This window comes from Pholcus phalangioides, unplaced genomic scaffold, assembly GCF_987345545.1.
Source record: "Pholcus phalangioides strain wild (caught in Gottingen) unplaced genomic scaffold, Ppha-v1.0 ptg000003l_1, whole genome shotgun sequence".
Taxonomy (NCBI): Eukaryota; Metazoa; Arthropoda; class Arachnida; order Araneae; family Pholcidae; genus Pholcus; species Pholcus phalangioides.
The window spans coordinates 5,141,895-5,155,649 of record NW_028301596.1 but is presented as its reverse complement, the minus strand read 5'-3'; the positions used below and the strand labels follow the sequence as shown (position 1 = coordinate 5,155,649).

General features: G+C 35.9%; 1 protein-coding gene across 1 annotated transcript; it reads right to left on the bottom strand.

Moving 5' to 3' along the window:
• Positions 1-5,954: 5,954 nt before the first annotated feature.
• Positions 5,955-12,658, bottom strand: Arl2 (ADP ribosylation factor-like 2). Its single transcript, XM_089242806.1, has 5 exons — positions 12,482-12,658; positions 9,921-10,031; positions 9,655-9,817; positions 7,427-7,507; positions 5,955-6,198 (listed from the first exon to the last, which is right to left on the bottom strand). Exons 1-5 carry the CDS (start codon positions 12,544-12,546, stop codon positions 6,064-6,066), a joined length of 555 nt encoding a protein of 184 aa, XP_089098932.1. The 5' UTR covers positions 12,547-12,658; the 3' UTR covers positions 5,955-6,063.
• Positions 12,659-13,755: the final 1,097 nt, after the last annotated feature.

Sequence of the window (13,755 nt, the reverse complement as noted above, 5' to 3'; positions counted from 1 at the left end):
GCAAGAAACCACGAATTAGAGGTAGAAAAAATAACACATAATGAAAGACGTGGAACACGTGGAAATAATGATTTTTTTGGGTATTTGAATTTAATGAAAGGTGTAATACCAGAGGTGACGGAAAACATAGAGGATTGGCCTTTTTTCTTTCATCAAGCAGAGACTATATTCAAGTTGTATGAGGTCCCGGAGGAATACCATGGGAAAATTATACTATGCATTTTGAAGGGGAAGGCTGGATGCATAAGTATGAGGCAGGCAGAACCCGATTTTGATGATTACAACAGAATCAAAGAGATGATTTTGAAGGAATTTCAAATCACTCCCATTGAACATAAAAAGAATCTAGATACAATGAAAAGGAAAACGAAGGAAACGTGTAGTCAATATGCGGTCAGGGTGGAAACAGCTGTAGATTTATACCTCAAGTCGAGGGAAGTTAGCACATTTGAGGATTTGAAACAATTGGTCATCGTTGATAAAATTAAAGAAAGCCTGTCCCGAAACATCAGAACCTATATACAGTTGAAAGAAACAGACGGTTGGTTAGATGCAGTCAAACTCGCGAAAGAAGTAGATAATTACACGAGTGCGACAAATAATAGCGGTTCACATTCAGAAAATTTTTCTGACATAGGATGTTATGATAACCAACAGAATAGATATTTTCATGAGCATGACCATGGAAAGAAATATTCTGATCAGAAGCCACTTCGAGAGGAAGGTTGTTTCATTTGTTCGTCAAGATTCCATGTAAAAAAAAACTGTCCTGAAAATAAGAACAGAGTCAGCATGAGTAATAGAAGAGCAGGTAATTTGGATGCTAGAGTCAACCAGATAGAAACGGAAAGTGTACCACAAGAAGCGTTTTCAGTAACAGGAATCGGTATCAGTGACGATATCAGACAGGATTCCGGATATATCCAATCTATCACCGCATTGAAGAGAATGAAAGTTAGCATTGAGGGAAAAACTGTGAATGCATTGATTGATTCAGGTTGCCAAATTTCTGTCTTAAGAGAAGATTTGGTCCCTCGCCACAAGACAGAGTCTAAAGCAAAGACATATTTGAAACCTGCATTCGGAAAGCCTATTTTGGCAGGTTTGAGACACATCAATCTGGCCATTCCCGTAACGGACAAAACAAGTGTAGTCCACCACAGAGCCATCTTGTGCGCTATTACACCCCACATAAGTGAGGAGGCCATATTACATCCACAAATTATCAACTTACTCAAAGGGGAAGTGAAGGCCCAAAAGATCGCAGCTATGAACAAGAAGGATATAACGAACAACGAAATGCAGGCAAAGCAGGGTGGGAGAGATGGAGTGGATGAGAGGAAAAAACATAAACAGAGCACACCCTCACCCCACAAGAAGAATTTCGAAGAAGCGACCCACTGGTTGCTGAATGGGAGTCAGCAGCGAAGGGTAAGTGAGGATACGGCGGGCTGTGCCCTTCAACAAAGGGGTTGGGGGGTTGGTTTTACCAAAGAAAAAAAAAAAGTTTTTTTGCGAAGGGCCCGTAAAACTCCTCTTGAGGGACATGTACAAGAGTGCTAAGAAACAAATGACAGAATCTAGTACTCATTTTATTGGGAGGGGATTGCGAAGGAATTTTGTGTGTGCATGTGAGGCTTGCCAGTTGAAAGGAAAGAACGAAGTCTCAGACAGAGCTTCAATTACTCCATCAGTAGGGGCAGAACAAAAACTCATACTGTCCGACCATCATCACAACACCTGGAAGCGGACACTCCAGGGACAGACAACGGAAGCGCAGACGTGATATCACGTTTACGAACAGAATGAATTGTGTGAACTGAAATAATGAACAGTAATGGTTACTTGCGTTTTATTGCAAATTATGTAAATATTTATTGCTATCAGTATCGTGTTATTTGATCATATCCTAGTTTCTATTATCAGTATCAATGCATGTAATTAGATTGTCTTGTAAAATATGTTATGCATATTTCACGCTTAGGAAGGGGGTAATGTAAGGTTTTCCCCCATTGGGAAGGAGCATGATGGGAGTAAAAAGCGTGGGTGGGGGAGAAAGGCCCTCGACGAAGAGAAAAGAAGCTTGGTGTGTTTTCGGTTAGTTAGAGATTGGCTCCTGTGGACTCAGGAGGTAATTTCAAAGGCTCGCTGTAAGCGAGGAGGACGTGTAAATAGTATAACGTTTATTGTGATAAAGTATGATTAAACCAAATATTATATATAAACGTGGCAGAGAGTGCTTATGATTGTGTGTGGCAATTATTCATTGAAAACGAACCCTACAAGTGGCATACCCAGGTATTTGTCAGTGGGGGAGCGAAATATAATTAGGCGCCTTAGACATGTGCAGGAAATTCACATGGATCTATATGACCTTGAATTTTCTGCATGTCCTCAAAAGGGCAGCACCTTGTCCTCAACGGCAACGAAATAGTCCCGTTTACATGGGAAATTAAAAATTTGGTGAGCCCAATTGGTGAAAAAACTGCCAACCTGGCAACTCTTATTCCTTCACTCCACAATATGTTATGATATCAATAGCAAACACTTTTAATCTTCTCATGGAACTTGCATATTTTCCCACAATGCGGAAGAAGGCTATCATAAAAGTGATACCAAAGGTTAGGAAACCAAAAGCAGAGGCAAAGTCATACAGACCAATTGCATTATTGCCACATTTGCCAAAGCTATTCAAAAAATGCATAACTATTAGAATTGCAGAAACCACAGATATCAACTAGGAAGAGCAGAGCAATTTTGATTCAAAACAAAAATGGTATTTGCCATCAGTTCTTAATTGTTTATAGACTATGTCCAGAAAGCAAAAATAAATAAAGAATATACTGCTGCAGTTGCATTGGATTATAGCAAGGCATTCAACTGCATATGGAGAGAGAGGACTATTACACAAAATGATAGAGGATATCCTTCGATTGTCATCAAGTTTTTATAATCATATTTCACAGAACTTTTCTAGTACAAATAGGCTAAGAAAAATCAATACAGAAAAATATGTGCTGGGATTAATCAAGATTCAAATTTAGGATCATAATAATATTATTATACCATAAATATATCAGGTCATAATATATTTATGGATGATTTTCCAGTAGTTAACTATGGACTTCTTGGTATGTTGATATAGCAGACGATGTGATAATAATGAAACCTGATGATGATCCTCAAACAGCCCTAACAAAAATTCAAGATGAAATATACAAGATCGAAAGATGGAACTACTTCAATACAGCTAGACTCAACCCTGAGAACTGCAAATTTGTGTGTGGTTCTCAACGAGAAAATTACCTACAAATACTTCCATTAATATCATGGACCACACTATATATCCGACAGATGGTATCAAGTACCTAGGAGTATTTATGGATAATAGATTTCATTTTAGAAAACACACCTCAAACAGAATTAAAAGTGCCATGATAAACATAGATCAAATTGCAAGATTCTGCAATCCAAGGACCAAATTAAGTCTAAGAAACAAGGTATTGATGTATACACAAGTAATTCGTCCATCATTACTATATGCAGCCCCGGCATGGGCACATCCATCCAAGGGAAATATGTATACACTGCAAGTATTCCAGAATAAAATTCAAAGAAGATTTACTGGAGCTCCAAAATTCTTTAAAGTAACTGACTTACATGAAGAACTCAATGTAGAATCAATATACAAATATGTGAAAAGAACTTCAGAGAAATTCTTTGAAAGACTCGAGAGTTTGAACATTAATCATTTCCAAGAATTGGTAGCATATAATCATGATGAAAGGTTGAAACATCTAAGACCAAAAAATATACTCATGATTCAATTACAGAAAATAATTTTGAAAAAGGAATAAGACCTCTTACAGGTAGGTATGAGACTGGATAAAAATTTAATGTAAGTCTTAATAGTATTGTTTTAGCTATTAAAAGGTTTACATGCAATATGATAAATACATGTTATTTTTCTAAGTTTTCATATTAATCGCATAATCACATGTAATCCCATTTATTCTATTGTAAGGTATTCATAATCAAATATTCTGTAGGAATTGTGATTTTCACAACTGTATTTATATTGTAATGTATTGTTATTATGTGAGAAAATTAGGATTTCATAATTTTTTGGTACATAATTTTTGATAATTAATGATAAATGTAACTTACGACATGATGTTATATACAATGATAAATAAATATTAAGTTATAAAGTCTATTTTACATTGGATTAATTTTTCAGTTTGGAACTGTAAGAAATGCTAATGTAAACAGATGAAAAAGAAGTTGATGTGGATGGACATTTAGACCAAAATTCAGAAAAGAAATGAAAAAAAAAAATACACCATGGATATCTAAAAAAATATCATAAAATGTGATAAAAAGTTTAGAATGAATGACTGATCCTGCATGTAATGGCAGAGTGTGCAATGGGGTTGAATTGATTAAATAGTTGAAAATTCTCAAATAGCCAAAGTATGGAGCTGTCTCTGGGCAAACTGCACATTACAGTAATATAATTAGATTTGAAAAAAAAAAGAAGAAACTATTCTTTCCGAATTCATTGTAGTGATCACGCCAATAGTGGTCCCCATGATGAAGGAGATGTAGACCATTTAAATGAAAATGGATCTGGCGCTCTACTTAACTGTTTCACTGTCACTCCGCAAGAGGGAAAAATCACACAGGATTATGGGAAAGGGGTATGCACCGCGAAAATCTCCAAGAGAGAAAGAGATAGGATGTAAATACAGTATTTCTTTCTCTTTCTTTACTCTTCTCTATGAGGGAGAAAGTCATCAAGCCAGTGCCGGAACAATATTGCTATCACAATATATAATACATGTAAACCAAGCTAATATGAATTGAACACAAATCGCCCCCTCATACTTGTCACAATTTTTGAAGAATTCATTAGTCATTTTTAGGAAGATAGGCACCAATGTTGGCAGAATTTTGATTGAGGGGCATTCGCTGCCCCACTTCCCCCTGGGTACGCCACTGATCATTATATCGAAATAGAAACACATAAGATAGTTGTCATATAAAAAAAATTTGGTACTTATTCTACAGGTCATTGTAATAGAATGATTGTTATAACATTAAGTCGTTATGATGAGCATCAACTGTATTAACACTATGAAAAGTGCACTCTGGGACCAGAGACTAATATCATTATATGGCCAATGACCGTTACAGAGGGTATCATTGTACAGGATTTCTTGTTGAAATTAACTGAATAACTAATAGTGTTGACTCACATAAATTTGGTGTTTCTTCAAATAGTTTTGTACATTTTTCTGGTCCTCAGTCTCAAAAAGGTTGAGAAAAACTGTTTTAAACAATAGAAGTTGACCCAAATACACATTCTAGAAATTAAGAAATAGCAAAAAAAAAAAAAGAAACACAACAAAAAAACCCTCATATTTTAATGGACCATCGTGGTGCTTGATGAAATCAAAGTGGGCTGAGCTAAATTTAATCATTCTGTCCAGGAATTGTTTTTAAACTTCCAAGTCCTAAAGTAGTTGCCTTTGTTTAGATTACAAATATGAAAGCTCTTTCATTTAGAGATTTTTGAATTTTCAATTTCTGATGAACAAGCTATAGGGAATTATGGATAGCAGAATGATATCTGAATATGATTTAGGGAATTCCGTTCAAATGTCTATCAATGGATGCACATATCTGCAGCATATTATAAGCATGGGATCCCTGAAAAGAAGTGTAGCTATTTCAGTTGTAAATGATAACATGTTCTTTTACTTAGCTAAAACCCTATCTCAGTGCTGTCATTTTATGCAAATGAGGGCTATGAAAGGAAGCTACAGTAAATTTATGAATGATCTTTAACATCTCTCACAGAGAGGGTCTTATACTAACCACTTGATGTGAAGACTTTCTAGTATTGATGACTCCATTTGAAAAAAAAAAAAAAAACAAAAATACACATTCAATTGTAGTTGAATGCAGTGTTTAATGTAATTAAATATACAGTGAAAAATAAAATCTTATCAGAATATATATTAGCAGTTATAAATAAGGTAAAAAAATGCACTATTCACATCACTCTAATGTGCAAATCCTAGCAGAAATGTCTTTTAATATCCAATCGATCCCATCTAGTAAATTCAGTCCAGTTACTGCACTGCACGGTAGGATTAACCAATGATGGGTTTTGACATGATCCAAAGCTAAAGCCTGTAGAAAATAAAACTCATAATTTTTTTGAAACACAGCTGTATAAAGCAAAATATTTACATTATGAGCACAAAGTGTATACTAACAAATTTAAAAAGTGCAGCAGAACATTGATTAACTGAAGTGGGAGGGGGGGGGGTAGTTAGTCTGAGGTCACCTAGGATATTGAGAATTTCAGTTGATAGAAACAACCTTTCCCTGAAAATGTAAAAATCATAAGTCTGTCGAACATAGGTAAATTCATTTTGTAAGATGATAGCTTTTCCCTGAATTTATGTAACTCCCGAACCCCATACCACTTTTTACATCTTTAAAGCCAGCTTTTATTTGCTAAGAATGACTTGTCACCAGTCATTTTGCCACCCGGTCTTTTACTCAGTCTCCTGCTCCTGCAACATGGCACCACAGACAGGAACTCTTAGGGCATGCTATTTCAATCGAATACAAACTGCTTCATCAAGCTCATCAAATTTGGCTATTGTTAAGTGAGCTATTTTTTCAAACCTTTTTTTTTCAGTCGACCTTAGTATAAAACTCGATTGATGTTGTTTATAACCTCGTTCAGCATTCAACACCATATTCCATGGCAATTCTTTTATTGATTTCCCATTTCTGTGTCTTCCAATAGCTACTATTTTTCTTCCCATTGATTCCACAACAATTTTCCCATCTGTTAATGGAACTTGCCACTGACGTAACAGTAAAAGAGATACAAGACCTCTAGTCGGTCTTAGACTGGCTAATGTGTCAGCTAATAGAAGCACCAGTTGATAGAGACTAGGTTAATAAGGATTCCACAGTATCTTTTACTTCTGAATGAATATAAATATTGTGTATTTCAGTTTATATTTATTGTTTTAATCAAAATGAACCAACTACACGAAAAATTATGTTTGTAGCATGAGTAATCATTATAACGAGGTTTCACTGCATATATATGTTCTTTTGTTTCACTGTATTGTCAACTAGATGACTGCTTTCTCATTGTTATTATCTATCATATTTTTCTCACATTTTGGGCAGTTCTGTTGCATCAACTGTAGTCAGTCGTTTTTGTACACTCTGAGGCGAGCTTTTATTCACACTTGTCTAAATAAACCATTTTATATTATTATTATTTGCAACCTTGCATTTTCCATATCAGGTTTGTCAATCGACACTCATATGTTCAAATATACTTAGAGGATAGTAATATCAAGTTGATAAAGGAAAAAAAAAAGAATTTTACCTCTTTGATTTCCTCAGAAGACAAAGCACCGGGTAAATCTTGTTTATTAGCAAAGACCAATAACGTAGCACCAGATAATCGCTGTTAAAGAAAGAGGAAATGAGGTTTTTGGATATTTATCTTAAAGATGAAATTGATTTAATTAAAATTTGATAGCACTAGCAAACTTTCTTTTTCAGGGATGGAAAGAAACTCTAGACAAATGCAATTTGCTGTGTATAATAAACATATACATATGTGAATTTCACTAGAGCAAAAAATGCCACTGTATAATTCCTAGTGCTGTAGAGTGCACATATGCGAATTTCATTCACAGATAATGAAATCATAAAGAGAAAGTGAAATGAGTTGCGGGCCACCTTTTTGTGTGAAAAAAAAAACGAATTTTTCAACTTCGACCTATACCAGGGCTGGACAAATCCACACAAATGTACATGCCCCTTTGAAATAATGCATGCCAGAATCGGTATTTTATATGGCAGTGTCGGGCACATGATGAAAAAGTTTGGTCAAAATGTTTATATGCCCTAGGCATGTCAAGGGATAGATTTGTCTAAATATTAATTCATTATAAGAAGAAAAACTTATTAATATTCCAACATCTCAGAAAAAACTGCAGATAATACGCAGGGTTATACAGGGTGCATAGCTAACAGCACATAACACAAACTACTGACGAACCATTGATACTGGAGAGAGAGAGGCATACTTCCAATTAGAACAACTACCCAGATAAAATGTAGACCTCAAATAAATCATTTATATTGCAAGGGGCTGTATAGTTATTAAAATAAAAAAATTAACTTTTTATACAGACATTCTGTGCTCAAAAAACCATTTAGAAAATAGTTGCCCCCATTTTTCTTAGGGCCAAAAAAAAAAAATCTATGTCTCTATGTGTAATATTTGCTGACATATTTGACTGAAAAAAACTGAGAAAAATTAAAAAAAAAAAAAAAACAGGATAAATATAGTTAAAAAGAGAATTTATCCTGTTTTTTTTTCAACTTTTCTCCGTATTTTTGTTTCCTATATAACATTTCAGCACATATTGCACTTAGAAACTTGGAATTTTTTTTTATTGCCTCAGCAGAGCACGACATATTCACATAAAAAAAGGTTTTTTTTTGTATTTTTAAAACTATACACCCCCTTAGTATATAAATGAGTTATTGGAGGTCTACACATTTTTGGATACTTGTTCTAATTGAAGGTAAGCCTCTAAGATCAATGGGGAAAGTAATTTGCTGTGTTCACTGGATTTTCACCAGTAATTTACTGTATGTGCTGTTAGCTATGTACGCTGCACAATCCACCATTAAGAAATTTCAATGTCTTTCATCATGTATAATCTGCAGAGATTGAGGTGGTAGTAAATAAATCAAGATTATGACTACTACGACTTGACCCTTAAATGCATACCTTTGCGCATGTGCAGAAAGGGTCTTTTAAACATTCATTACTGCGGCCAGTTTTAAGATAAAAATTCAGAATTGCCTTTGCACATGAGTTTAGGCCATATTCTTTCCAATATTTAGAATTGGCCGCCTGCCACCTGGCAGTCGAGTGGTTAGGGAACTAGCTTCTCACTGTGCAGGTCTGGGTTCGAATCCCGGTTCGGGCATGGATGTTTACTAACACTAACAAATTCCCTGGGCAGATCATGCTGACCCCTTGGGAATACGTGAGGATCACGTTATTATTAAAAAAAAAGTCCCAATCAACGACAATATTTGTTTGTTGCAGAGCATATGTGGTTGTGATTTCGCTAATTTGTCAAAATGTTTTTCTTTGCACCCCTTTTTACCCTAATTTTTTTTTATTTCACTTTAGTCTGAATCACAAAGAAGGTAGGTATACATTTGGAAAGCATTCTATGCATTTATTTCATATGTGATTTTTGAGGCTCTGTACATCCTCTTTAGGCCCTCAAGGGCATATCCAGGATCTGAACTGGAGGGGGGACAACTCACTGATACTAAATTGAAATGTCGGTGCTGTGTGTGAATTACTACACTTTAATTTCTCTTCAAGAGGCAGCGTCCCCTTCTGCCACTTGTTGGGTAAGTTCATGAAGGCCCTATATATAACCAGTACAAAAATATTTTTTAAAATGATTTTTCCAGCTTTCTATATGTCATTATAGTGAACTATGGGGGGGGGGGGAGAATTGAATCAGAATTCATTATTATATCAGCTGTATTACGCTAAATTATAACAAGAATTACCTCTTCTTGAAGTAAGTTAGCCAACTCTTTCTTGCAGTCTTCAAGCCTGCGGCGATCAGCACTGTCAACAACCCATATCAGGCCATCTGTACTTTCGAAATAGTTCCTCCAGTATGAACGGAGAGATTTTTGACCACCAACATCCCACATGTTCAGTTTGAAACTAGAAAAAACAACATAATTTTGTTGAGTAGAAATTAATGCATCAGAATGCTGCATGAAACATCTTATGGCGATGTATGGTGTATTATGGTATAATTACATACCCTCTGTGCTCCACAGTCCTAATATCGAAACCTAGAGTTGGAGCTACAATACTGATATCCTCAGCGTTGAACTTTCTCAAAATAGTTGTCTTTCCAGCATTATCTAGACCTCTGATGCACAAATTAAGGCTTCAAATATGAAATTGTATTAAATGATTTAAAAGAGGGAGAGAATCCTGTTTTATAACATTTATGAATGAAAAGGTCACAATTAAGAAAAATTAATTCCTTTTATTCGAATAAATGTCAGTCACATATTTAGGACATTTCAACAAACATCATGTTAGAAGGAACCAACTGATTAACTCAAAGCAATTGAAAGAGAGGCTCTCTGTGCATTAACTTTTCCTTAATGAGTGATTAGCATTATCAGGAGATGTCCGAGTTAGATTACTAGACATACTGAATCAGATGACTCATTGCTGGCAACATACAAAAGGCCATAAGCAGAAGCAAGATATGTATATGTGTAAGACTACTTTGGTGGTCTCAAATTCATGCGACTTGTTTTCACTCAGAGTAGCTTTCAATGAATGACAGACCTTAGATATTTGAACAGAGAGCATCAGCGTTAGAATTGCTGCGGATGCTCAAGCAACCACCAGTAATTCAGAAATCAAAATTTCCTACATACAGCACAAGACAAGCACCTATAGGTCTAAAACGTTCCAAAGTTACGACTGACCAACAATCGCAGCATGTGCTTACGTTATTTGAGTTTCAGATGCTGCTTAGCCCTGATTAGTTGCTCTCACTGTTAACCTGTCGACTTTACAAGCTACTCAATTGTGGTTTCACTCAAGTCGCTCTGTGTAATAATGTTATCTAGTAAACTTGCAACTTTCTCTGCTAGTGTCAGAAATGGCTCAATTATATTGGGCAAGTTTACTAGCTATTTTCAGGAGAATAAAGTAGTTGGCGAGAGAACCAGTTTCAACTAGAATAGTAAATTTCAATTACATGGGACTAGTAAAATTTCTCATTAGAGATGAGCGAGCAACTCATTTTCTTTCCCTTCCCTTTTGTTGCAAGCCAAAGCCAGAAGAAAAATGTAGCAACACCCATAAACTAACTGAGATAATAAAAACGCAGGCAAGTAGCCAAAAAAGTAGCCTACCCTCAACTTTTACTCGCACTATCAGATTGAGCAGCAAGTTAACTTGATAACGTTATATTACAGAGAGTGACTTTAGTAGCAGCAAGTAAAATCACAAGGGAGTAGCTAGTAAACTTGCCCAATGTAACAAACTGAGCCTTAAAGTTAAAGGGTAGGCTACTTTTCTTGCTGGTATTTTTATCTACCAGGTGTAACATGGGTGTGGCTACTTTTTTCTACTCGCTTTGGCTTGCAACAAAAGAAAAAGGCAATGAAAAAAAAAGTGGGAAATGCAATGCTCACTCAGCGAATGATTGTACTAGTCACTTGTATTTGAAATTTGTGGGTTGAAACAAGTTCACTTGCTAGAGTTACTTTACTCACCTGAGAATAGCTAGTAAACATTCCCAAAGTAATTGAGCCTTGTGTGATTTAATGGTTAAATAGATATGTAGAAATCCACTCTATTTTTGCAATTAAGTAGGTATTGGTGCATGGCCTTGTATAATCCAATGATGATACACTACTTGATTACTTACATTAGGACAGACTTTAGAGCACTTGACTTAAAAATTTAGTTAACTACTAAATCACTTAACCCAAGTAAACATGCCTTTAGGCTAATTAGATGTAGAAATATTAACATCACAGCATTGGATATTAATCTACAGAGGATTCCTGCAGTCCATGGCACAGCCCCCACTTCCCCCAAGGATTTTCTATGGGGAACCCTCATTAATGAATATATAGTGTACAAATATGCATACAATATAATCCATGCTGGGTCCCATGCAGGGCCGTCTTAAGAGCATCGTGGGCCCCCGGGCCAATTGGTTTTTCTGAGGCCCTACCTTGCAAATTCTAGAAAATTTCAATCGGATCTCATTTTTGTGAGGCCCCTCTTCTCCTGAGGCCCCCGGGCCGTGCCCGGGTGGGCCCATGCATTAAGACGGCACTGGTCCCATGTCAGCCTTCTCTCATGCTAAGGGCCATTCATTGCTGCCCGAATAAGGATATCCAAGTGCAAATACAAAACATAACTCCTTTTAAAAGGCAACAAAATCATGATTAATCAATCATTCTTTCATTTCCATAATTAATATACAGTGAAAACTCGATATAACGATGCTCTGAGAACCAAGAATAAATATCATTGTAGAGGCATTATCGTTATATCGAGAAGCAGCAGTTTAACTTTAAAACATACACATTTCAAAACAAGACGCAAAAAATACCGTTGTAGAGAGATTTGCCGTCATATCGAGGTTTCACTGTGTAGGCATATCAGTGTTTCTTAAAGTGGGGGCAATAAATGATACAGGGGGCAGTAGAAGCTATGGGTTTTAGCATAGGATCTTATGTGACAGCTTGAGTTGGGGGCGATGAGAAAAAAAAAATTGTGAAGGGGGCGATGGAACAAAGTTTGAGAAACTATGGAGCATATGAACATCATAGAAAAGGATACAAAATGAGCAGGCGAAGCTCTTTCTCCTTCTGCTTCATTTTCTTTAGAATAGTCAGAAGACCCATGACCCTTTTTTATTGATTTATTTCTGTTTAAGCACAAATTATACCTTTCGGTCGCTACATACAGAAAATCTCGTCACTTTGATGTCACTGATTGAAAAGTCTGATATTTGTAAACATTACAGGGCATGATGGTACTTACAGAATCGATTAACTATCGATATTCTGTTGTGATAAAAAAATTTAAAATGCTCCTATATATTAAAAAATAACTTGCGCATGGATGAACTGGTAGAAGCTCATAAATATGAAGAACATTTTTTTTTAATTTCTCATAACACATTTTTAAAATGTAAAAAAAAAATTCCTTTTTGCTGTCGTTTTGCATTCACTTTAGTTCCTCACGTGCAAAGCTGATAAACTGAACTAGATGGAATATTCCTGGTTTTTTTTTTTTTCCCGGAAGTTTTGGAATCAGCTGGATTTATTAAAATGTTCGGTTTATTTTTTGATGCATTAGTAGAGTAGATGGCCAAAACGAAGTTCCTCAAAAGAAGCAGACAATAAGTCAAAAAGAAGTTTCCACACTGTTCAATTTTTTTACTGTTTGTGCTGCCATCTAACATCAAAACTGTCGGTGACTTGTACAATGATGATGAAGTTTTTATTAAGGACTAAAATGGTGATGCCATTGACTGTTTACAATAATAAGTCTGAACATTGCACGTCAGAGTGGGCTAAAAAAAAAGATTTCAAGATTTTTTTAATATCTCGTACTCGCGTCAATATATTAAACTATCAAACCATTTTTTTCTTAGGATTTAGATGAACTTCGGTAACAAAATTCAGATTTCCTAAGAATTGACTTCTGGGAGTACCACAAAATCTCAGACAGTACAGAGATATCCGATTAATGACTGTAATTTTGTCTGGGGCGCGGTAGCCCGGTCGATAAGATGCTCGCCTAAAGTACCAAAGGATGTTTAGAGGTGTCGCGAGTTCGATACCCAGTTCGTCCTTGTCAGAAAACTTTCCTGACACAGGGGTACAACAAAAAACGGCGATTTGACCTCAGCAAAAATTGCTACCGCAGGGAGTCCCCCATCGAGGGGTTAGCGCACCAACCTCTCGATGAGTATGAAAAACAAGCCTGCCGTTCGGAATCGGCAATAAATTGTAGGTCCCGGTCTAATTACCCCTCGTGTGCAGAAAATGACCGTGGTGCGACAAAAATGATCAAATGATCAATTTTGTCTGGTAGCCTGTGTATAG

Coding starts and splice junctions, on each gene's coding strand:
- Arl2 (XM_089242806.1), bottom strand. CDS start 12,546: ATGGGTCTTCTGACTATTCTAAAGAAAATGAAGCAGAAGGAGAAAGAG. Junction 7,508..9,654: donor CTAACTTACTTCAAGAAGAG/GTAATTCTTGTT, acceptor TTTCTTTAACAG/CGATTATCTGGTGCTACGTT. Junction 6,199..7,426: donor CTTCTGAGGAAATCAAAGAG/GTAAAATTCTTT, acceptor TATTTTCTACAG/GCTTTAGCTTTGGATCATGT.